The following is a 26,036-nucleotide window of genomic DNA, read 5'->3' on the forward strand; positions in this document are numbered from 1 at the left end:
ATATAATAATCTCAGCTCACATAAGGAGAAGTCAGTGTGCATCCTAACTGCAGCTGCCGTCTTCGCACCTCTGCAGTCAGTCCCTCCCACACCCTTAGCCAACTTAACCTGGCTCTTCATGTGTAGAAGTACCTCGAGTGGAAACAAGCAGAAAGACATTTCCTTATTTGTTACTCATTTAAAAAGGGAATGCATTGAATGGACATTGTGCATTGCAGTCTTTTCCAGAATCATCCTAATGGGTCCCTTATTGTATTTCCTGATTGTAGTGCTGCTTTTGATACAGTTCTTGGGATAAATGTTGCAGTCAAGAAACTAAGCCGTCCTTTTCAGAATCAAACTCATGCAAAGAGAGCTTACCGTGAACTCGTCCTCTTAAAATGTGTCAATCATAAAAATGTAAGTTATGTCTATGTTTCCTCTATATAACGCAGTCCACGGTGTGGTCATCTTGTGGGTCTTTGGAAATACACTGAGTTCAGACCTCGGGTAAACTAGCTGTAACAGGAACTATTTAAGTGGTTCAAGTTTCTTGACAAAATTCTTAATAAGCATTGGGGAAATTGAAGTCAGCAAGAAGCATCATGGTCCAGTCTAGGTCTGACAGCAATATCCATTAACCCTGTAATCATTTGATTTTCACCATATCTGTTTCTATAAAATGGCAACGGTATTGACCTAAAAAAATGAGAAACAACTAGATAATTTTTTAGAAAAACATTGTTCTATGAAGTAGCTTTTTACCTTGTACACAACGGACATTTCAGTTCTAAGTAAATGTGATATGCAAGATGGCTGTGCTTGGCATCTCCACAGAAATCAAAGCACTGTGAATTTCAAGGAGAAATTGTATTTCTCCAGAAAATTTCTGGAGGCCCATTGTATGTCCACTACTGGTGTCTGAGCATGAACGTGAGCATGATTTTGATAATCTTGCCATGTTATAAAAAAATCATACAATGTTATGTCTGAAAGGGGCTTTGGAGATCACCCCTTGTGACCCCTTTTTTGTTGTGGGGGAGGAGTATTTAAGACTACACTCAACTCCACGTGGCTCCCTTTGTTTTAGCATTTTTGCTGGCTCTTTCTGGTGAAGGGATATTACATACAAAACTAAGATAGGTGTATTCTTTTGAGTCCATGGTGTGAGTTTGTTTTTAATTTCTCCAACGCATGCTTTATTTTACTTATACATTTAAATTTTTTTTCAGGTTACACAGAAGTATGGTTATTTTTTTTTTAATTCAAACAATATAAACAAGAAGGCAAAAATCCTTGAATCTCTCAGATCATTATCATTAACATTTTGGTGAGCATTCTTACACGTGCATGTACATACATACATGAACACGATCAGCTATGTTATCGTGCATCCTGCCTTCTCCCTCGTGGAATGTGTCTGGACCTCAAATACATTACATAGTATACATGCACAATAATTTATTTAACAGTCACCTGTTACTGGATATTTAGATTGCTTCCAGTTTTTGCTATTATAGCCAGTGCTGCAACAAACATCCTTGTACATGCATCTTTGCCCACCTGTCCAGGTGAACTTCTTAGCCAAAGCGTAAACTACACACTTCTGGCTTTAATACATGCTGACAAATTGACCTTAAGAAAAACTGTCAATTTTACACTTTCATTAAGACTATCTGAGGAAAAAAAAAAAAAGAATGTCCAAGAATGTGTTTTATTTCAGAATCCCCCAGCACTATGTACATATTGTTGATTTTTTTTGTTGTACTTTGCCAATCTGAGAGATGAAAAATGATATCTTATTCTCACTTGTGAGGTTCACTTCTTTCCATACTTTACTAGCCATGTATTTTTGAAGAATTTGTTTCCCATGGCCTTTGACCATTTTTCTCTTGGGCTGTCGGTCTCTTTTATGCATTTGTAGAGGATCTTTGTATATTAAAGCTATCAACCCTCACTTCTTTTCCATTTGACCTCATTTAGGTTACTTTTGCCATACTAGGTTTTTGTGTGTATGTGGTTTTGTTGTTGTTGTTGTTTGGTTTTTTGGTCTTGGTTTGGGTTTAACCATAACACATGTTCTAGGTTTCCTGTCATGCTTAGAAAAGGCTTTTCTACGCCAGGATTACATAAATGTTTATCCACATTTTAATTTTTGTGGTTTCATGGTTTACATTTAAATCTTTGTTCCACTTGGAGTTGATGTGAAGATTAAGTATGGATCCAGTTTTATTTTGTAGTTGGTTAGCCAGCCACCCCAATCCTATATTCTCACTCATCTTTTCCTTGGTCATTTGAAATAATTGAGGATGTGTGCTTGATGCTCAAGCGGTGGGAGTCATTGTTTAACTGTTGGGGTGCCAGGACCAAGGCCTTGCAGTAGAGGCCTTTCTAGAACCCTCTTTAAGTAAATACCTAACACTGTGAGGGGTTCATCTTCATCAAACTAGAAATATAAGTTTTGCCTTCATATTTCAACACTACAGAAATTTGTAGATCATATCTCAGTTTTCATAGTTAACATATTGCTTTGGTGTTTTTCTGCCCGTAATGTTCTACCTTTTTATGTTTAAAGCCCGAAAGACATTATGTGTTAAAGTTCTGTCATAATAAGTTACTAGAGACACATAAAATGTGATTTGATTAAAAGTATATCTTATTTCCAAGGTGAGAATCCTAATCATTTAACTTTTCTCAAATACCATGTAATAGGATGTTTTGGTAAAACTAATAACAATAATAAATACTGAGCTCTGGTATGATTTTTCAGTTTTAATGCATTTTAATGTTAAACTTAATTTTTATAATTAAGTAGAGTTACCTGACTTGCTGAGGAATAATAAATCTTCTCTTTTCAGATAATTAGTTTGTTAAATGTATTTACACCACAAAAGACTCTAGAAGAATTTCAAGATGTGTAAGTATCACTTTTACTCAGTAATGCAGTATGTATCAAAGACTAAAAATTTAGAAAGGAAAAATTGCTTTTTTTACTTAGGAAATGTAGGTAGCAATATATTTAGCCACTTTTTTCTGTGGAGGAGAAATATTAAGGAAGATAGATAATAATATTCAACTATTTGTGCCTAGATATTATCATCTCCATAACCGATAAATGATGACTGAAAATAATTCTTCGGAGCAGATGGTGATCACTAACGTTGTTGAGTTGCTCTGCTGAAATATAAAATGTTGTTCTCCAGTCCCCCAGAAAGCCAGGATGATAGTGTTTATAATTATTATTTGAAATCATTATGACACTATATGTTGTGCGATTCCAAAATCTGAAATAGAATTTTCTTGTGGACAATAAACGATTAACTTACCATATTGAAATACAATGCCCAACTCATCCTAAATTGACTGGTGCATTCGTTCAACAAATATCTGATTGCCGCTCATGTGCTAGGCACTCTCTGGGACTTGGCATACTTCAGTGACCCAAACAGGCAAAGATTCCTTTATGATTAAGAATTGCAGGTGGTCACACTCACTCTTAGAGCTTTGTGAAAGCCAGAGAAGAGAAGATACGCGGTTAACATAAGTAAGGAAGTGCCGCCATCATAAGGATGTCGCAAGTGTTCTGGAAGAAGTGAGCTGGTTTAGGGAATCAGAAGTGCCGGGGGTTAGGGGACAGGCCTGGTGCATCCTAAGCAGGGTGGGTGGAGAAAGACCTCACTGGACCGGGGATGAAGAAAGCCTTGAAGGAGGCTCGGGGTTGGTCCTACAGATATTTGAGGGAAGGTGGGATCGAGATAGAAAGGAGTGGAAGTGGGGCCATGCCCACTGTGCTCTGAGAGCCATAAATGGCCAGTGTGGCTGGAGAAGGGGAGCAGAGGAGAAAAGTGGGTGGGTTCCAAGAAGTGATGGGGCCAGGCCCTCCTGGGCCTCGAGGCCTTTTACTCCAGGGCAAGGCAGTAAGACTCAGCAGAGGAGTGAGCTTCCCTGACTTACATTTTCAAAGAATAACTTTAGTGTCTGTGTTGGGAACCCACCGTCAGGGGTGGAGACACAGAAGCCCCGTGAGGAGGCTGTTGCAGCAATGTAGGGGAGGGGTGATGGTGGTTGCATTTAGACCAGAGGGTACTAGTTAAAGGGAGAGACTAGAGGCCGAAACTGTCCTGAAGGGGGAGCCACTGTTAGAGGACTGCAGTGTGAGGAAGAACAAGCTGAGGGCGACGCCTGGTGCTGGCCTGAGTCCCAGCTGAGATGAGGAGGGCGACTGGAGGGGGAGATGGAATTGGGGGCTCAGTTTTGGATGTGGGCCTCGAGATGCCTCTTGGATACCCAGGTAGGCCTGGGACGTGGACAGTTAGATACATGAGCCTGGCGTGCAGGAGAGAGGTCTGGGTGGGAGGTATGAATTTGAGAGTTGATGGTCTGCAGATGGTGTTTAAAGTGTTGAGACCGGAGACCAGAGGAGATCCCCAAGACTGTGATAGAGAAGAGAAGGAGGCCAAGGACCGGGCATTGGCACCCCCAACAGTAAGAAGTTGGGGAGAGGAGCAGGGCACAACCAGCCAGGACCGTAGAACAGGCCATTCGATTTAGCGACATGCAAGTAAGTCATTGGGGGCCTTGGCGAGGGCAGTGCAGAGTGGTGGGGCACAGGCCCCATGGAAGTGGGCTTCAGAGAAAATGGGAGAAGAATTGTAGATGCCAAGTATAGGCACCTCTTTGGGGAGTTTTGTTTGCAAAGAGAGCAAGAATATGGGGCATAGCTGGTGGGGGCAGAAGGTCAAACATTTTCTTAACATGAGAGGAGTAACAGCATGGTTTCTATATTGGTAAGTATGACCCAATAGCAAGAAAGAAAGAAAAAAAGAGAGAGGGAGGGAGGGAGATTTCAGAGAATTTGAATATTTGAGATTGTGTTTACTATGATATAAAAATTGTTTTAACTTGAAATACATCATGTTGATAGGGTTTTTTTGAAAACTTCTAAGTTCCATTATATGTTTGCTTTTTTTTTTTACAAGATACCTTATAAATATTTAGAGAAAACAAGTTATCTTTTTTTTTTATTTTAGCCAGTGCAGCAACTAAGTAGTAAGTTATACTGTTTCATATAAATGTAGAGTTTAGTAACCGTAAAGGAATTTTGGGTGATTTTTATGTGTACATGGTTGATCTTTTTTCCCCCAGGTATTTGGTTATGGAATTAATGGATGCTAACTTATGTCAGGTTATTCACATGGAGTTGGACCATGAAAGGATGTCCTACCTTCTGTACCAGATGCTCTGTGGTATTAAACATCTGCATTCAGCTGGTATCATTCATAGAGTAAGTAGTGACACCACGTCAGTTTTATTTTTAAAATCACAATCATTTTGTTATCATGATTCTCCAGGTACAGAAGAACTTAATATTTTTTAAAAAGTTGCCAGTGTCAAGAATCCAAAGAAATGATGGGATCATGTTGAGTTCCCAAATACCACTGAGATTAGAAGACATTTGTGGAGCACCTCGTTTGCGCAAGCCCACACGAGCCACTCGGGATGCAGGCTTGAGCTGCTTGGTTTGATGCTGCAGAAGGAAACTTTTTTTTTTTAACCTTTCATTTTAAAGTAACTTAAAATTTAAAAGTTACAAGAATAGAACAGAGAACTCCCAAATATTATTTACCCAGAATCATCTATTTGTTAATTGTTAATATATTTGCCATATTTGAAATCCCATTTTTAATGAGGCAGGAATTTAGGTTTGGGGTGGGGAAAAGTTAGAGGCTAAGTAGTAAGTGATACCGTTGCTTGAGAAATCATACATAAATTAGGCCCAAATATCTATTTCTTAGAATCATAGAAGTTGGCCACTCCAGCATCCCGGCCCCCCTGGTGGGAACTTTCGGAATGGCCCTGGGTGGGCATCTTGAGCCTAAACTTGGATTTGAATGACAAGAGTTGCCTGTACTCTGTCAGGAAGCAACATTTAAAAACCATTGAGATACAGTGTAATTCTCTAAGCTGGTTTTATGAGTTTTTATTTTTTTACTTGTATCACTGTGCAAGCAGAACGTCACGATAGAATTTTCTTTGACAACTAAAATGTTGAGTGAGATTACAGGCAGAGATAATAGAATTGTGTTGGAAACATTCTTAGCATTCCCTAAATTATTACCATACTAATTTTGTCGACAGACTGTCTTTAGATATTATAGTCCAACATCAAGAAGTTGTCATTTCTCTGAACCACAGTCTTTGTGGGCAGAAAGATAGTGAGACCAGAACAATGAAGCCTATTCATAGAGAAAAGAATAGAGAGATTTTCGATGGTGCAGTAGATCTGTTAGGTGCCAGGAAATGTTGGGCGCAACCGCACAGCCCGCCAATCCAGAGAGGACCCAGCTGCCCTTGCCCCCGGCCATGAGCCTCAGGTCTGGGACCCCAAAGCCCACAGGCCTGGGCGGCATACCTGGGGTCTTGCACACCAGTAAGCACCCAGCTCCTGATCCTGTGCGGTTACTTAAAATACGGCCTTTGCTGCCACCAGGTGTCCGGTTAAAATAATATAAATTCTGTTGACAAATTTGCTTTTAAAATTATACTGTTCATTTTTTTCTTTAGTTTTTATTTAAATTCCAGTTAGTTTGCATACAGTGTAATATTAGTTTCAGGCGTACAATCGTGATACGACACTTCCAGACACCACCCAGTGCTCATCACAGGTGCCCTCCTTCCTCCCCACCACCTGTTTCCCTCCACCACGTTTCCCGTTCTCTGACCTCCGGGTATTTGCAGTGTCATCAGGTTTGGACCAGTGTGGATGGTGTGTTGTCTATCATCATGACACCTAAACACTCTCTCCTGCACAGCCTTCTGTTTACACTATGATAGAATTTCTTTTCCCTTCAACTTTTTGTTCCTGGAGTTAATGCCACTTGTCATTTACTTGTTTGCATTGGTGCTCTTTGTTGTTTTGTTTTTCAAGGAGCGAGGAGTTTTCTCTGCTCTCCTTGCTGAGTTAACTCGAAGCTTTCTGCCAGGCATCTAGGTTTCCTCTCAGCGTGTCCAGGGATGCACTGTTTCCTCGTCGGTGGGATCTCGCTCTTGGAGCCTCAGCGCTGCTCCCCAGCGGGATTGGCCGCCTCGTACCTGATGCAGATGGGTTATCCTGGGCCCGGCCCTAGCATTTCCCTGCAGCTTTCCTTAACTTGCTTCCAGACCTCTTTCTGTCTTTCTCAGTTTACTCCCTTGTTTTGGTGGGACGCATCCTCCAGCAGCTTCCCCAGAAGTGGTGCATGGGAGGCAGACTTTTTTGCAGCCTTGGACGGCTGAAACTCTTTGTTCTGCCCTGCCTGTCACGTGATTCATAGTTTGGTTGGATATAGAATTCTTAGTTATATAAATCAGTTGCCCTACGAGTTGTAAGGGCAGTACCCTGTTTTAGTGGGGTGTAGTTTGGCTTTTGAGCTTTCTAATACCATTCTTATTCCTGATCCTTCGCAAGTACCCTGTTGTGTTTTATCTCTGGAATCTTGTAAAAATGGTTCTTTATTTCTTGCATTCTGAAATGTTATGAAGATATGCCTTGATATGGAAATTTTTTCATTAATTGTGGTGGGCACGTGATGCCCCTTCAGTCTGAAAGGCCATGGCATAGAGTTCTGGGAAATTTGTATTATTTCTTCCAGAATGCCCAGATTGCCTGGTGTCAGAGGCTGTATGGGGTGGGGTCGGGATGCAGCCCTCTGCCACAGAGCCCTGTCTTTAGCCTGGGCCCCTCACCCATGCCCTCCCTGTGCCTCATGCCAGCACATCTGTTGCTAATGTGCCTGAGGCCCAAGTCTAGAATCTCGATTTTAGTTTTTCTAGACTATGTGGGCCTGTAGGAATGAAGAAGGAGCCCAGCCAGGCCTTTCTTCTGGGGTGGAGCTGGAGAGGTCTGCCTTTACCTTTAGGTTGACCTTCCCAAACCTCCCTCAGTGTCCCACCCCTGCTTCACCCTGAGTGTTTCCTGGGCGTCATGGTTCCCCTTATCTTGCTTGGGCCACTTACCGAGGTTGGAATGTACTGCACTCAGCCAAGTCATTTCCTGCCTCTCTGCCACTCTTTGTCCCCAGAGAGTACGTGGGGCTTTTCATGGGCAGCATCGGCATGCCGGGATGGGGTTGGACGTGTGAGACCTGTACTGGGAGAAGGCCTGTGAGGAAGGACCGAGGAGAGGGCTGCAGGGGGTGGTGGGGCAGGGGGAAGGCAGCAGGGGTCTGAGCCCTTGGAGGGGCTGAGGGCAGAGCCGCAGGCTGTGGTACATCTCTCAGAGAGCCTGGCCCACTGCGCAGTCCATGAGCCGCCCACCAGTGGATGTCTCACAGGGATGGGCTCCTGCCCCACGCTGCCACTGACCAAGAGCCACACAGGTCGGGAGGAGCTCCCCGGTGCTCCCCGAGGGGAAACTGAGAAGAGGGAGGCCACACGCCATAGCTCCTGTCAATGCAGTTGCTCGCAGGGCCACAAAAGATGCTCACTTGCCCCTCTCCGCTCTCCGTGCCCTCGGCCATCACCTTGGCAGGTCTCCATGGCTTGCCTGCATGTGACCCAGACCTTCATATCTGAAGGGTCTAACTCTGGCGGCTCTGAGCGGGAACGGGGTCCACAGACCCAGTCATCTGGCAGTCATCTCCCCAGTCTCGCGAGCGTGTGACTGGAACGGGTACCTTTGGCAGTTGGAGTGACCCCTGCGCTGGTTCCTTGGCCTGCAAGCTAAGAGGGGTCACGATGGTGAAGGCCCCGAGGAAACATGAAACTGTGCCCTCAAGATAAGCCAGAAACATGATTGATCTCCGGGGAGGTGGCAAGGATAGAGGACTTAGTACCACCATCGAAACTCAAGGAGTGCAAGGACAGTGCTCCGTGCCGTAGCCCAGTTTGAGTCCCCAGTCCAGCGCTGGAGGAACCTAGGTGGTCCTGGGGAATGCAGATGACCGAGGCCGAAGCGGCTAGTAGTCCTGGTTGCCACTGCTGTGCTGGTCACAGGAGAGCTGCTAGAGCGATTAACAGGGCCTCCGTGCGGCGTGAAGCCACTGACGGGGCAAATGCATTCTTCCGTTCTGGCTGGGAAAGAGGGTCAGAAACCGTTCACGCACAGGTGGGATGGACAGCAGTGGTATGGAGTTCCACAGTGTGCCCGGGCCTATGTCGTCGTCCCAGCTGGAATGATGGTGCTTTGGGTCGTCGAGTTTCAGGGTCCACTCAGAGCTTGGGTCCCATAGTCCTCCAGACGACTGCTTAGCCTCCTGTCGCAGGGTTCAGTCACCCAGGTGAGTGCCTGAGGCTACCTATAGGGCAGAAGCAGGGAAATCAAAGCAGCGGATGCTTGTCACCATGTGCAGGGTCCTTCTTGCTAGGACGCCGCTTCAGTCAGTGGGCCCTGATCTGAGAACTGACTGGGGCTCTGGGCCCCTTGCTCCTCTGCCCTGGCCCTGCTTTGGCTACAGATGTGTCACACACCCTCCTTGTCCGTGCCAGGGACGCTGCACTCTCGTAGCCATCCCCTCACTCTGTGGGTCAAGCCCGAAGTTCGCGTATCCTTTGTATTTTAACGTCTATTTCTTGTTTTCCTTGTTGGGGGTGTTCTTCAAGCATTGAAGGGGCAGAACTGTCTTTCCTCGGCCACCTTGAAACCCTAAGTCCAGTCTGTTTTGGAAAGCTGCCGGTGGCTGTGTGTGGAGGCTGAGGACAGAGTGCCGTGGAAGTGGGGAGCCCGCAGGAGCCCCGGGACCTTTTTCAGCCTCTCCTGTGGGCAGGCGCCCCGAGGCCAGCGCCTCTCCCAGGCCTGCCGGGGCCGCTGTCCACAGCGCAGACTGCCAGCTTGCATTTTGTTATCACAGTTTTCCAGCAGATGGCAGTAAAGGGGGTTCTTCCCACCAAATCCAACCAAATCCAACCAAATCCGAGCAGGAGGAGAATTTTCAGACCGGTGGAAGGGGCTGGAGACAGGCATGTGTTCTACCTCACTCTGCGGTTCACTGAGCGGGCCGGGGGCAAGCTGCTCTACTAACCCTTATCCCTGTGGCTTTAGATCAAGGCCAGGGTGGATTTCAGGGGCTGCTGGCTGGCCAAGTAGAGACATTTCAAATTTTTAAGAAATCAGCTTCCTCAAAAGAAAGCACCTATTGACATCCCAGCCAACAGCGTCAGGAAGGCTCTGTGTTGGCCAGCCGGGGATGTTGTCATTCTTTTCCTCATTGCCACATGGGGGACCAAAAATAGTTCCTTGTCATTTGGACATTTAAAAAAAATTTTTCTTCACAAAGTTGAGCATTATTTCACCTGTTAGCAATCTGTATTCTAACATGCCTGTTCTTGCCATAGTATTGGTTTTTAAAAAAGAAGCTAGAAACAAATTGGTTCTTTGCCTTAGCTGCATGACTGCTTCCTCACAGGGCAGGGTCACTGGTGTGCGTGAGGGGCTTACTGAGGAGTGGGGGCGCTCCCCCAGGTTCCCCCACATCAGGACACATGTCTGAGAGGGTGGTGGCCAGCGAGGCCAGGGCATCTGCATGGAAATTGGTGGGAATTTTCATTGCGTTTTTCACACCTTACATATTTCTACTGAATCCAGGAAGGTGAGAACATTCAACAGTAATGAAACATAACTTTAGCTGATGTAAGTTTTAACTGTCTGGAGGCACACCTGCGTGCGCCCTTGGAAAGCATTAGTCAGGTGCTGGGCCTGACACCTCACACTGAGTCCTCCCAGGTCCTCCCATGCTCAGCGTGACTTGTGAAGACAATAGACAGGGGTCGCTGAGAAGGCAGTTTCCAGAGCGCGTGTGCAGGCTCCCGTCCCAGGTAGAAGTCAGATCCCTGTGGCCCGAGGAAGGGTCCGGGGACGAGAGGGTCACCGTGAAGAAAGGCCCGGGGTTGTCGGGGAGGAAACTGTGGAATTTGTGTTCACATGTCCAGGGTGCAGGGTCGAGGGGCTGGTGACAAGTGTGTTCATGCTGTATCAGGCTGGGCTCTGAGAGCTGGGAGCACAGCCAGGGTCTCTGGTCACGGAAGTGGTGCTGGCAGGGGGATGTGGGGGTGCCTCCCGGGTGGTGTGTGCGGTGGGTGGGCTTGGTGACCATGGAATTCCTTCTCTGAGAGAAGAAGGCGCCCTTCGAAGATTGCCGAGTCGGAGAATTCTACCCCCGTGCTGAGCAGTATGGCGGCCACGAGCCACATAGGGCTGTCGAGCACTCAGAATGTGGCTCTGATTGTAAATACACAGTGGATTTCAAAGACACTACCAAAAAAAGAGTGTGAACTATCTCATTAGTAAGTTCTCTGTGTTGCTTCACATTGTAAAATGATAGTGTTATGGATATATTGAGTTAAATAAGATTATGAAAATTCACCTAACCTGTTTGTATTCATCCTTCCTAAGATGGCTACTCGAAAATGTAAATGACGTGTGTGGCCGGCATTATATTCCTGTGGGACAGCTGAGGACTGAAGGATGCGCAGGTGTGGAGGAGAGATAGGTGGTTAGCTCCGAGGAGATTTTAAGCAAAGGGATGTCGTGAAGTTTCCCATGTGGGGATGAGGGCGACCATCTGGCTTCCTGAGGCTGATTTGTATTCGTTCCAATTTGAGAGAGTCGGGTTTTCCAAAATCCCAGTGTTCAGTTCTAACCTCCCTCGGTGTCCCAGGACACAGATACTTCCGCAGCCCCCAGCCTCACAAATCCCTACCAGTGCGAAGTTGTCCATTTAGCATGCTCTGTGTTGTCTCGCTCATTTAAACCATTTCTGCCCTAGGACTTGAAGCCTAGCAACATCGTAGTAAAATCAGACTGCACGCTTAAGATCCTTGACTTTGGCCTGGCCCGGACAGCATGCACCAACTTCATGATGACGCCATACGTGGTGACGCGCTATTACCGGGCGCCCGAAGTCATCCTGGGCATGGGCTACAAAGAGAACGGTGAGTGCAGGCGGCACTCCCACGTGGCCGCAGCTCCCCACTAGCATTGTCCCCTGAGCCACAGGAAACACCATGTGGGGGCTGTGTCACACACAGGTCATCAGGGCCACAGACACGAAATCATTAATCTCATATCTCCACTGGCAGAAGTCACCCACTTCTACAAATTCACTTTCAAAATGAATATTTTCGACCATCTCTTCAAGTTAAACATACATAGTTTGGGGAAGTGTGCAGACCCACCACACCAGCAGTACCCAAGACCTCCCCGGGCCCCCTCCTCGATCTCAGCCCCCAGAGGGAGCCATTATCCTGATTTCCGGTGCCAACACCTGGTTTTGCTTATTTTGGGACTTGGTAATAATTGAATAATACACGTTCTCTTTTGTGTAAAACTGGGTTTTTAACATCAAAACTTAACTTACTCTAACAATATCAGAGCCCTTTGTAACTTAGCCGCTGACAAATTTGTCGAAAAGAACTCAATCACAGTTAAGACTTGCTAAGAGTCTGAAAGTTTGCGCAGGTCATATGGAATGTAACCAGTGCCCCCACTCTGAGAGACGCCATTCTGTGGCTTCCTGCTGGCCCCATTAGCTCCTCCACCAGCACTAAGTATGGGCACAAAATAGCCCTCTGTCTGGCCATCGGGCCCCCCGGAAGCCCAGACCAGCACACCTGCCCTGTAAGGTCCTGCCGGCCTGGCAGTTTAGCAGAGGGTCGCTCAGCAAGCGTTGTGTCCATATTTTACGAAAGCTGGGTTTGTCTTTGTTGGGAGGGGGTTTGAGGAAGCTGCATGGGGGTCTCTGGCTGGTTTTAATCACCTGGTGTTTGGTAGTGGACATCTGGTCTGTCGGGTGCATCATGGCAGAAATGGTCCTCCATAAAGTCCTGTTCCCAGGAAGAGACTGTATCCTTCACAGGGAGAGCCCCCAGCACTGGCCATGGGGAGGTGGTGGGGGTGGGCACGTGGCCTGCACACAGCTTTGTGGGGACAGGCACCTCTTCTTTCGGGGGGTTTGTTTGTTTCTCAAGCTGTAAAGTCCTGGACTCTTGGGCACTAAAGCCCAGATTGCTGGAAGCCGAAGGCCACAGCGGAGGCCAGCAACCATTCGCACCATGGAAAGAGCTCACCCTTAGCTAGCAATTTATTTTTCCATATTTGTGTGTTTAGTACACTGTTAGAATTCCTTTTCCTCACCTTTGTTTTGTTCATGGCACTTCATAATTTTATCATTTCATTTTATTTTCAGTTGATATCTGGTCAGTGGGTTGCATCATGGGAGAGCTGGTGAAAGGTTGTGTGATTTTCCAAGGCACTGACCGTATCCTTCCCGGGACCTTCCCGGCCATGCTTTCCATAAATGCCAAAGACAGCAGGAGCTTGAAAGGAAAATGTTGCAATTCTAGACTGTGTGTCCTAAGGGGGTCTTTATTATGTTTGTTAAAGTAGTGTCACAAACCAAATGGTTCAGTTTTACGTTTTCTTTTTCACTTGACTACCTGCAGTGACTTTATTGAGGCTTAGAGTTACGTTAAACCGATTATATTAGTTCTTAATTTTATCAAAAATAGCTTAGAAATTTATTTACTCTTTGTCAAATGTATTCTGATATTTAAATGAAAACACTGTTTATTTAGTTCATTCAGTTAATTTAACAAGGAAAGTTTCTGTCTAAATTTAATAGGCTAGTATTGCTGTGTCATTCAATTAATATACCATTTTGTTAGCTGTCGGTATGATCTAAAATATTTTCCCCCAAAGCAAGAACTGAAGCACACTGCATAAGACCAAAGTAAAGAGGTGGAAAGGAAACATTTGTGAGGAACAGTATATGTTAATTTTCTTGCCTGTTACTCTGCTGACATTTTGTAGAAATTTTTAAAAGATCCATCTAAAAGGTTCTTTTGTGACATACCTGGAGAAGTCTAAATAAATATAAAATGCAAAAGATTAACTTACACTGTCAGCAAATCACAATGACATACAGCATAAAGCAGAAGACAATATAATAGTTAAAATAGCTTTCTTTCATCGTGGTCCTCATATTCTTCCATCTTTAATATTTTTCACTCTAACATATTCCCTTTTTCATTTGTGTTCTAACCACTTACGATTTTCATTAGTCTTTGATTTTGTTTTTTTCCTTATGAAAGCTTAAAGTGGTCTCTGTTGGCAGATTGATGGTTATTTTTAAAGGAGTTCAAGCTGTGTAGTCAGTGTTTTGTATGTATTTTATTAAAGTTATTTTAGTTTTTTATAATTTTATGAGGGTGATTTTCTTGTAATACAAATTCTTTACAACACAAACATGGAATGAAAAGATTTTGTTCTTATCATTTTATTTGCCTTCCTTGACATTTTTCACATCACAGATTTTATGTGAAGTTAAATACAGCATTTTATTTTGTTCTAATAAATTTTCTAGCAGTTTTCCATAGCCTTTCCTTTGATTCACTTGTTCCAAACTATAAATAAGGAGGTCTTTATTTTGCAAACAGATTCAGCTTAAAAGGGAAAAGTTGATATAGTCTAAAGATAAATAATTTAGAAGGATCTACTTAACATTTCATTTGTCTCAATTCTTATTCATTTTGTGCCTTTCCTTTTTTGAATTAAGAAATGTTTTCTTCAGAAAGTACAAAAACTGTGGATACCTTCTGGTGCATTATGAAGTTAATTTAAAGTTCCTACCTTACATACTAACATCTTGCAATGTCAGTAACTAACAGTTTTATATATAAGGCCACCTGAGGTCATTCTCAAAATATAGACACAGAGCTAACACCATTTTTCAAAGGCAATTTTTGCCCCCTCTTGCAAACATTAGATTCAAAATTACTAGGATGGAAAAAGATTCTGGCAGCCAAACTGCAGTTCTCTGAGATGTGCTTCAGATCCATGACCTGGGTAGAAGAGGGCCTCCTGTGCCCACAGCAGCCCATCAGAGACAGGGAGCTGCAGCCAGCCCTCCTCGGGCTCACAGGAGTCCGGGCCTCCCCGACCCTCAGTCCCCCTTCAGTACAGTTGAGAGGCCCGTGGGAGCCGAGAGACAGGGACGAGCGCACACACCCGGAGGCCAGCCAGGCCTGTTGGGGGTGACGTTCCCTTCCCCCCCCACCCCCCCGTTAGTCTACAGAAATGACCCTTTATCATGAACACACTAGACATTTACTGAGCACCCTCCCGTTTCTAGGCTCCTATCTGACTTACGTTGGGAAAGGTCGTCCCAGCTGCTGAGCCAAGGCAGACAGACTGTCATGGGCAAGAGCAGAAGCAGAGAGACGAGGGGCTGTTTCGGATGATCAGTGGGAAGCGAAGGTGGTGAGCAGAGCTTCCCGATCCTGCTTCGGCAGCACATTAGGAACGCAGGGGTGAGGGAGGAGAATATGCTAGTGACTCCAGTGGCCAGAACCCGTCTCCCGAGCCTGTTCAGCTCTCCCAGGTTCTTCCACAGTGATATGATTGCATTTTTCTAAGACAAACCTCCATTAGATTTTTTTTTAAAAAATTTGAAAACTGCGCCTGGGTGGCTCAGTTGGTTAAGCGACTGCCTTAGGCTCGGGTCATGATCCTGCAGTCCCGGGATCGAGTCCCGCATCGGGCTCCCTGCTCGGCGGGGAGTCTGCTTCTCCTTCTGACCCTCCCCCCTCTCATGTGCTCTCTCTCTCTCTCTCTCATTCTCGCTCTCTCAAATAAATAAAATCTTAAAAAAAAAAAGAAAACTGTTTTCTAAACGTTGTTTACATGATTTTTTTTTCTGGCCTACATTCTCTTGTATAATTGTTTACGGTCTCAGAATCACTTTCCAGCTCATGATGCCAGTTTTTCCAAGCCCCCTGTAAACTATAAAGCTGGTATTTTCTGCATCTTACCAACAAGTAAGTTGAGAGCCGGGGGAGATTGAGTGCCCGGCACCTGCTGCATGGCTAGGAGCACAGTGGAGTCTGAAACCCAGGTCATAGACTTTGAAAGGAAATAAGATGCGCTCCAGGGTACTGCAGTGATGGTCAGGGTCAGTGCCGAGTGAAAGAGAATGACCTCCCAAAGCTGTCAGTCTGAGCCCCATTTCAGGCAAGCCCATGGTCCCGTGGGAAGGGACGAGGCCTGGGCTCAGAGAGCCCCGAGCCCCGGCTCATGCACTGCACCCCGCGGGGCCTCTGCGTCCCCAGCTGTGAGCCCAGGACTCAGGTCTGTCTACTTCAGGGAGTTTACAAATCTAAGTCGCTTTGGTGTGAAAATTGATTTTGGTTTGCCTAAGTAATATTTATCTAATTTCATCTTCAATCACCTCTGTCATGTCATGGGTAGTCTTCAGTTCCAAGATAACGGTCTCTTGGTCTAGAAGCGGAAGGCATACATCCCTCAGTGTATTGATCTAATAAACTGCGATCAGGGTTTAGAAAGGCGCAGAGGTTTTAAAACTAGTCTCAACTTTGGAAACCCACGCCGTATTTACCTATCATTTCAAAACACCTGTGGGATGGCCTCGTTCATTACCTGTCAGTAGGTAGAAAGAGGATTTCAGTGCTGCTTTGAATGATGCTACTCCGTGTAACGTGACTGTAAGGCCCTTCAGTGGTATTTTCCTCAAGAGACTCCTTAGATATTGATCAGTGGAATAAAGTCATTGAGCAGCTAGGAACGCCGTCTGCGGATTTTATGAAGAAACTTCAGCCGACTGTGAGGAATTATGTAGAAAACAGACCGAAGTACCCCGGCATCAAGTTTGAAGAGCTCTTCCCAGATTGGATATTCCCATCAGAATCCGAACGAGACAAAATTAAAAGTAAGATGCCCTTTGTTTCCCTCATCCCTGTTTCCGCAGTCTAGACGCTGCTCTCAGCCTTTTCAGGTTCGCGTTCTGACACCGCTGGACGTGGGGAGATAAAATAGGGGAAACCCTCAAATAAAGTGAGGTACAGGCCAGCCTGAAGGCTTAGCGACCTGAAAGTTCTGTCCTCAACAGAAGGGCCGCACTGAAGCCTTTGGTCAAAATGAAAAGGTTTGCGTCAGTCTCAAAGACTCCTATGTTAATTATAGCTAATTGGGATTCACACAGTTTTCAGGTACACGGAACACTTGAATTAAGATTCTAGCCCATAGTTCGATTACAAAAAGCTCCTCCCCCTTCTCCGGTGCCCGTCACTAGAACTGTGATTTAAGGAAAAGAATAGATTTCTCCCCACATCAGGGTAAACTTGTGCCTCCATCAGAAAAGCCCCATCTCTCCTTTGCCTACCCATGTGAACTTTAATTGCCAGAACCTAGGTGAGTCACTGAGCTTGTTGGGTTTTTTCCTAACAAGTGATCTCTAGATTTTTTTTTTTTAAGTGTATATTGCTAGCACTACTTGCAGGTAGGCATAGTAGAGGCATCTGTGAAGTGTTCGTGAGATTATTGTATGGCTGAAGAGGTCCGTTCTAATTTTGTTTGGATGGGACATCAAGAGAAGAGCCTGCCCGTGCTCTGTGCCTGCATTTCGGGCAGTGGTGGCCCTTAGCTCAGTTCCTGTGCCCTCCCTGGTGGCGGCTCTCCCTGGGCACTGTGTCAGCCTCCCTTTGGCCTGCGTCCACCTGCTACCCTTTCCCCAGGCCCTGTCCCTCCGCCTCCCGTCCCAGAGCCAGAGGCAAGACACCGAGGTTGAAAACCTGATTGATAGTGAAAGTGGCTTATTCTTAAAGAAAAAAGCCTCGATTGATCTGGAACCTGTCAAAAATTTCTCAAAGTTAAAACATCTGTGTTCTATCTGCACTGTCACATTTTCTCTCTGATGTTCTATGCCTCAGCATTAATTTATTCATCTAATATTTGTTTCCACCCTAGCAAGTCAAGCCAGAGATTTGTTATCGAAAATGTTAGTGATAGATCCCGACAAGCGAATCTCTGTCGACGAAGCTTTACGTCACCCTTATATTACCGTTTGGTACGACCCTACTGAAGCCGAGGCGGTAAGCGTCTGTTTTGGAAGGACTTGTGCCTAAGGACAGGGCGTACATTTCCTTAGATCTTCCGTCCATCCTGGGGCTGTCGCTCAGTGTACCTCAGGAGTGTGCCCTGTGTTTTGCTTATAACACCCTGTTTTAGGCCACCCCATCAGAGAGGCTAAGAAACTTGCTGAAAATCCCAAGTTTATCTGTCCTTCCCCAGAGGCACCTGGGGAGTTCCCAAGGGGGTTCCACTTCTGAGTGCGGCGCTCAGATGCATTTTCCCTTAGCAACACTGGCATGGATGATCTCTGGCTTTAAGACATAACCTCGTGGGGGCAGGTTCATTTTTGGACTGGCCTGTAGGTTTAACCACCACAGTGAACACTTTCATATGAAAGGAGTCCCATTTATCAACATGTGATTTTGAAGCAGATTTTTGGAAGAGACCGGTGTGAGTTGGGGATTGGGTATGGGGGCTTCAACATGAAGAACTACAAACCTGAGCCAGCACGGTCCTTGTCCAGGGCAGGTCTCTAGGAAGTGGCTTGTGATTACTATTTTACAGTTACATCTGGGCAGGTGCCCTGAGACTGTTTGGAGATTATGTAATTATTAAGAGGACCGTAATGGCTCCTTTTTTTTTTTTTTTTGGTTAATTTCCCCCTAATTATTTGGATTCGGAAAGTGATGTAATGTCACACTTATGAAAAACCTTTAAGAAGCCATGTATTGAATGAAAGCCACATGATAAATAGATTAGAATCTCCCCAGTGATTTTACCGTCTTCATGCCTCGTTAACATTTTTAACTGTTGACTTCACATGTAATTTAATTTTCAGCCACCACCTCAGATTTATGACGCCCAATTGGAAGAAAGAGAACATGCAATTGAAGAGTGGAAAGGTAAAGACAGCTGATTTTGCCCCTTGCTCACTCGCGGCATGTCGCCTGTCAGCGGGAGTCTTTTTAGGGGAAAGGGCTAGAGGCCCTGCAGCCCCTTTAGCCCCTGTCTTCCCACTCCCTAGTAGAGAAGGAACTTGCAGATAACAGAATTAGAGAGGAGCAGGTATGAACCGCATGCTGTTTGCTTCTGAAGATTGTAAGATTCACCAAACAGCCCACAGCAAACTAAGCCTGTAACCAGGAGGTCGAAGAACAATTCTCCATTAAAAATCAGAATCGGTAGGAATTGAGAACCTCAGTGAGTGCAGGTCAAAGGTGGCAACGTGCTCTGCCCAAGCAGATTACATCTGCTCTCCCCGGGGCCCCAGAGAGCTGGGACCTGCGTGAACATGTGCTCAGCAGGGGGACGCATGCAGCCACACTCCGTGGCCAAGGAGATGCTCGCAGTGTTCTCATCTCGGTTCATGAATGCCGAAATTGTAGGAACCCCTAATGCTTCCTTAGGTTGTTAGTTTTACTTACAAGTCAGAATCAAGGAAACTAAGGTTGAAGGCAAGAAATGACTGAGGAATGTGGATTAATTTCTGGCCACTCTGGAGGGGCTTCTCACCCACAGATGGATACCAGCTCCATTTGGAGAATCCCGAGTAATGACAGAGAGAAACACATGCAAACAGTGCAGAAGCGTCTAGTACTTTAAAATGCTCCACGAGAGCCACTTTGCTGGTCCACTGCCCCTTGTAGAACCCCCTTGTGGGTTTAGAACTGCCTGGGGTTTCGGCCGCCCTCACACATTGGGTTAAGAAGAGTAATGGATCAAAAACATGGATGTTTTGGTCTAGGTAGATGGTATTATTGAATTAACCGTATATCACAGTTAAAAATAAGGCATCACAGTGCCCTTAGAGTGGTCCCGATTGATTAGGAAGCAGGGTTCAGAGATGCAGAGAAACTGATGGAGCCGCTTACCTTGCGTTTCTTTTTGAAGAGCTGATTTACAAAGAAGTGCTGGACTGGGAAGAGAGAAGCAAGAACGGTGTGGTCAAAGATCAGCCTTCAGGTTAGTGATTGCTTTAATAGCTTGATTACAATTTCCTTTTCCCCGTCCAACTTTCCTAAATGGTAGAGGGGCCTAAAGTACCAGCTCGATGGGCACTGGGTCCGAAAGCTCGTGCTGTAAGATCGGCTCCCTGTCTGGGGCATCGTGCTGGCGGCAGCCAGCAGGTTCCTGGTGCGTCGGGCGCTAAACTAGCTGCGTCCGAGCCATCCTTGTCCCGTGCCTGCCTCTGCTCCTGCCAGCCCCACATGCAGATGACGGAGCCAAGTTTAAAACGTTGCCAAGGTGCGTGACCCTCTCTGGACTGGCCCCACCCGGTTACAGAGGAAAATCCGTGCAAATCTAAGTACAGTGGAATTTGGCTTCCTTTTGAGAAAGCTGTTCATAAAATTCTCCCACATTTGTACTTGGTCTGCCTGGTGGTCAGTTCCCCGGGCGACTGTTGGAGACATAACACGTGTGGTGTTCACTCAGGTCCGTAGGATCCCACCTGCATCCTGAGTGAAATCCTTCCAAGGTATATTTATTGGCTCGCCTCCTATCCCCCCAGAAGCCCGCACACATGCACACGGAGGTGCAGACTGCACCGCGTACTTTCTCTTGAATTTTATATTCAGCATGACGTATGTGTCAAGCATCTAGAGATTATGTAACTTCAGCACAGATTTAGGTGCCTGTGGTTAACGAGGCACATGTTTAAGACGGCAAGTACTGGCCTCTGGGAGCTCAGATGTTTTATTTTTGCTCAAGCCAGACTAAAATACGGACCATAGGAAACAGGGTAGTTTCGTGTACCTTAAAAAACCAAAATGTTAGTTTTCAGGATGTATAAAACAAAAATAAAATGAACAAGAGGCCACTAAACTTTTTCCTTTCTGTTTGTATACAGTCTTTATTTTAGCAGGCTTTTTTTTTAATTTAAATTCAGTTATACCATACATACATATAGTACATCATCAGTTTCAGATGTAGCACTCAGTGATTCATCAGGTGCGTATAACCCCCGGGCTCATCACATCATGTGCCCTTGTTAATGCCCATCACCCGGTTACCCCGTCCCCACATCCTCCCACCCCTCCAACAGCCCTCAGTTTGTTTCCTATGATTAATAAGAGCCTCTCATGGTTTGTCTCCCTCTCTCATTGTTTTCCATTCCGTTTTTATTACAAAAGAATTCTTCAAAGGTTGCTGCTTTTCTCCCTCGGACCAAGTGTTGATGATTATAGCTGAAATGTCTGGTGACCCTTGAACCCTATTTGGGCTTCAGCCTTTTGTGACACCAATAGATGTAGGATAAATTCAGCAGTTTTCTACAAATATCTTTTTTAAAGAGGCAGGTATTTTTCAACATGATTATACGCATGCACAGATAACGATGTTTAGCCACTGGGAAGAAAAGGAGAATGTTGTAGGGAAAGACCAGGAATGTTTGGGATCCTGGGCCCGGAGAAAGACTCCAGGAAAAGTCGGGCAGCCGACTCACTGCTTGTTCATACTGGTAGTGAGAGCAGAGAGCCACAGAAGCCGGAGCTGAGAGACGGCCCCAGGTCTCAGTGCCTGAACCCGCGGCAGTGTCGTGCCTCAGATTTTATTCTGTTTGGTTTTCTTAGCACAGATGCAGCAGTAAGCAGCAACGTCACTCCTTCCCGGTCGTCATCCATCAATGACATCTCATCCATGTCCACTGAGCAGACGCTGGCCTCGGACACAGACAGCAGCCTCGATGCGTCGACGGGACCCCTCGATGGTTGCCGATGATAAGTCACGAGCGGCAAGCTCGCCATCAGTGAAGGAACTCCCGCTTCCATGAGCCTGAAAGGCTTGGGGGTTGATGGAACCAAATAGAAAAAAACTCCATGTTCTGCATGTAAGGAACACGATGCCTTGCCCCTGCTCAGTTCCAATAGGATTGCCTGCCTAGATTATACAATGAAGCAGACTATGTCTGAAGAACACAAGTGCAAGCCACACTCGTAGAGATTTTGTGCAAGGTCATTTCAGGTGAGCAATTAGAATAGATGATTTTTTTTTTTTTAAGTTGTACGGTAATAGTAGTGACAATTTCTCATCCTCAGTAACTGTTGGGACATATATGCATGTGACCACATGTGCTTGCTCAGGCTTGCCATCTAGCACTTTGGAAATCAGTATTTAAATGCCAAATAATCTTCCAGGTAGTGCTGCTTCCAGAATTATCTCTTAATCCTCTTAAGTAATTTGGTGTCTGTCCAGGAAAAAATAGATTTATGTGTATTAATTGGCCACCATCATATTATCATATCTTACCGTCTTTTATGGTATGATTTATTCTATCTTTTGTATTTCAGAAGGAATATAATTAAATCTATTTAATAAATAAAAAATACAACTTTTCTTAAATTTGTCATGTTTTGGGCTGAGGATTATCACTGCTAAAACCAAGAGACCTATATGGACACTTTGTTTCTTCTAAATTGTCTCAGTCTGGGATGACTGTACGTTCAGCTTTATTGCATGATAAAATTTTAAGTTTTGTGCTGCTTAAGACATATATGCCTTTACAGTCCTAATCTGCCCTCACTCTTTTCTCCTGGTCTTCTGGACTCGTTAATTTAAAATGCCACCTAAAACTTCACCGTCTTTATAAGGCACCTAACACTCCATGTCAATAACACAATGGCAGATTCTCAAATCCATTAGAGGCAAGGGTAGAATTTGACAAAAACAGTCACTGAAGACAACGGCAGTGACTTCCTCCAAGCGCTTGCTTCCCCTGAGACTGGTCAGGGTCATTCCCGGGGGAGGCACCATCTCCCAGGGCAGCATTTCCGGTTTCCAACCTAACGTTCTTCCTCAATTTTCTTTCTTTGCTGAAAGAAACCCCATAAACCACCCCCCCCACCCCCGTCTACTCCACTTGGATCTGTTTTAGGAAGGAAGGCGATTCAGGACGCCTCTGTGATGGTGGTGTTTTCCAGTTTGTGGAGCATTTCCTTTTCCTGAGGGAAACCCATGAATTTTCTGGGAAACTTCCTCACAGGGTTATGGAGAAAGCACCCTCAAGAGTAGTGATTAACTATTGAGTATTTTCTGATTTAAAACTGCTCACCTGAAATTGATGCTTTCAGACTTTCTGATGTGGAAATCAGAGTTCCCGAAGTTACTGAGTATTGAAGTGTCACTGCAGAAATGGGGTTACGATGGTCACATTTTGGCTTCCTGTGCTCATAATGCTTATCCCTTGAGCTTATTCTATTATAAATTCATATCTTGTGTTTAACTGTTTTGGAAGCTATTGGGTCAACATTCTATAGAATGTGTTTTAGAGGAGGAACTTTGACAAGAAAGTTTATTATAAATATTATCTAAAATATATGATTCTCTCTGCACCAGTTGTATCATTGGTTGGTCTTATCACTGGAAACTGGAACCCTTGATGAACAAAATTAGTATTGAAGTACTAGTTTTATATTGTGAGGTTTAGACGCATTCAAGTACAAGAGGAAATGCTGACTTGGATTGAAGCAGAAACACCTATGATATGGCTTAGGATGGTTTTGGAGGCCTGATGGTACAGTGAAGAAAGTTACCATTATACATATATAAACATCTTAAAACAGCCTTCTCTCTAATATACATTCTTTAACAAGACTTCACTAAATCTATCTTTAAAAAGAAAAAGGAGAATTTTCAAAATGCATCATCTGCCCTAGGCTTCTGTGAACACAGCACGGGGATGCTGAGGGCACATTAAGCTCCTGCTTGTGAGGTGCCCTTTGTGAGTGGAGCCGGGTGCCACTCGCAGTCTGGCTTTCTGCTCAGTTCTTCCTCCATGCATTCACGGGGGGAGCCTGTGTCGGTGTGGATGGGCTTCCTGCCATGCCCACCTTCCATCGGGGAGCAGTGAGCACACCTAGGACAGGCCACGGGGCTGCAGACAGCAGAACTCCGTAGAAATACCTCACCCCACGTCAGGGTCCTCCCTCCTGAGCCGAGATATGCCAAGGTCCTGGTGCAGTGTAGACAGTTTCAAACTGCTCTCGATGGGTGAATGCTGACGTTGGAAAAAGAACTAAAATGTGCTCAACTTTTTCATCTTTTCTATTTTATTTTTGTAATTTATATTGTACACAACCCTGGAAGTAACTATTTTGGACACATATTTTTATAAACCAGGTAATTTGTCATTAGCCTGGAATTTGGACTAGGTTTATTTTATCTGTTGGCTTCGTTTTCAGTCAAAAAGGAAATAACTGCCTCCCCTAGGTTGGGTCTTGACCTCAAGTGCAGGTTTTGGAGAGCAGATAGGGTCTCTCGGAGCAGGAGAACATTGTGGAAACACAGACTGCTCAGTATTGATCAGTCGTGGTCATGGAAACGGCAGCGGGGCTCTGTTCTCCTCTGTGGGACGCAAAACCCAGAGCCTCCGTGCTGGAAGGAGAAAAACCTTGGCAGGGCCCCCTTCTACACCCAGAGCCCCTGGTTGAACTGCTGGATGGGATCCCGGTGGAATCCAGATCTGATGCCTTGTAAGTCATGGTAACGATGTAGGAGTTCATCCGGTTGATTTCTAACGTCCTCCTCTGGTGTTTCATGCTGGTAGCAAATACAGGTGTGACCTTCAGATTGCAGATCTCAAAAGTAACATTGCCTAATGTTTTATAATAAAATATATTATGTGTGTTTTGATTGGTGAAAATAATACAGATACATTTTAAAAGAGAAGTGTATACCATGTCCAGTTCTTTTGTGTTTTTAAGTGACGCTTGGCTATATTTCTACTTCACCATCTCTGATTACAGATTTAACATGAACACAGGTCGATGTTGGAGTGTCGTCATTTCCATCAATATTAGCAAATGTTTTTAATTGACAGGCAAAACATTTCTTTTACGTCTCTGAAGATGTTCTGCAAATTTCTGATTCTCAGTTTTCAAAAATACGCAAGTATACAAGATGGAATATTCCTAGTGTTGGTGTAAGCATTTTTCTCACAAGGCATGGCCAATGGGTCTTTACTTGTCTTAGAATCGTTAACAGTGCCTGTGTGCTTGTGGTTTTGTGGATGGAATGAGCCACTTTGATTTCACTTCTGGGTACGAGGCACTTTAAGAAGTTCACTACTCAGGGGTGCCTGGGTGGCTCAGTCGGTCAGGCATCCGACTCTTGATCTCAGCTCAGGGCTTGATCTCAGTTCAGGCCCCACATTAGGCTCCACACTGGGTGTGGAGCCGACTTAAAAAAAGATGTTCACTATGTAAAACCACAGGACTGGAAGGGCCCTCAATGGCTCACTTTCTCTTCTCTGCTTCAAAGGGCTAGAATCATTCCAGATAGATGAGTATCAGTCTGATTTGTAAAGTTCTCTAGAGAAGGAAAACCTTCCTCTTGATACAGGTCTGGGTCCCGTTTCTCTATCTTACCCCCTTCATACATTCGATGCAGACAGTACTAAAATGCTTTTTATTTATTGACTGAAACGGTAAGTGTAGTGGGGTGGGGGCTTTTTGGTGGGGGGAAGGGTAATCTTTCAAAATAACCTAATATTGTCCTGATGTTCCTATGGCTGTTTGTATGAATTTAAGCATAAGGTTCCCTTTGGCAATAAGGCAGTTATTCAGTAGTCTGTTTTTATTTTTTTTTTAAAAGATTTTATTTATTTATTCATGAGAGAGAGAGAGAGAGAGGCAGAGGGAGAAGCAGGCTCCCAAGGAGCAGGGAGCCCGATGCGGGACTCGATCCCAGGACTCTGAGATCATGACCTGAGCCGAAGGCAGACGCTTAACCATCTGAGCCACCCAGGCGCCCTCAGTATTCTGTTTATAGATCAGGAAAACCGGTAACAAACTAAGAGTGGTCAGTCATGTCTCTTTGAGACCATCTGTGACCAGGATTTAGAAAGGATGTGCCTGTCATGGGCATGGGGAACTTAGCGTTCACGGCGTTCTCAAGGCCCTGGGCCACACACTCCTTCACGGTTTGAAAGAGTCAGGCTTTGGGGGCCCGGGATCTTTGTGAGCAAGGGTGTTTGCTACCCGCCTCTCTCTGCTGGTGCTTTAAAGTTGGAAGGGAAGTTCAGAATGAATTCTCGAACACAGCCCCAGGCCCGCACCACACTGAGGCAGAGGACGGATGGAGCTCAGGCTTGCGTCCTCACACTGCCTTGTGTTCCTGCAGGTGCACGACTCACTCTTCTTTAGTCATAAGCCCCACTGGGGGGGCTCTGAGGCAAACGGTGCCCCTCCCCAAAGAAAAATGCCATGAACACAAAATTCTGCCA

General features: G+C 45.2%; 1 protein-coding gene across 6 annotated transcripts in view; it reads left to right on the plus strand.

The window, feature by feature from the left end:
* Positions 1-24,481, plus strand: part of MAPK9 (mitogen-activated protein kinase 9) — a 50,275-nt gene extending 25,794 nt beyond the window's left edge. For 2 of the 6 annotated variants that reach the window (XM_028093753.2, XM_088023201.1), the window contains exons 3-12: positions 270-399; positions 2,838-2,896; positions 5,125-5,263; positions 11,721-11,886; positions 13,140-13,211; positions 16,494-16,676; positions 17,714-17,838; positions 18,657-18,720; positions 19,709-19,780; positions 21,393-24,481. In XM_028093753.2, coding sequence (XP_027949554.1) covers positions 270-399; positions 2,838-2,896; positions 5,125-5,263; positions 11,721-11,886; positions 13,140-13,211; positions 16,494-16,676; positions 17,714-17,838; positions 18,657-18,720; positions 19,709-19,780; positions 21,393-21,535 — 1,153 coding nt within the window. In that variant the 3' untranslated portion in view covers positions 21,536-24,481. Of the gene's footprint in view, positions 1-269; positions 400-2,837; positions 2,897-5,124; positions 5,264-11,720; positions 11,887-12,724; positions 12,797-13,139; positions 13,212-16,493; positions 16,677-17,713; positions 17,839-18,656; positions 18,721-19,708; positions 19,786-21,387 lie in introns of those variants that run through there. The other 4 variants (XM_028093755.2, XM_028093756.2, XM_088023202.1 and 1 more) reach the window with 4 other exon arrangements.
* The last annotated feature ends 1,555 nt before the right edge of the window (positions 24,482-26,036 follow it).

Source organism: Eumetopias jubatus, unplaced genomic scaffold, assembly GCF_037043125.1.
Source record: "Eumetopias jubatus isolate StellerSeaLion01/CBP00866 unplaced genomic scaffold, mEumJub1_p1.0 scaffold_5, whole genome shotgun sequence".
Taxonomy (NCBI): domain Eukaryota; kingdom Metazoa; phylum Chordata; class Mammalia; order Carnivora; family Otariidae; genus Eumetopias; species Eumetopias jubatus.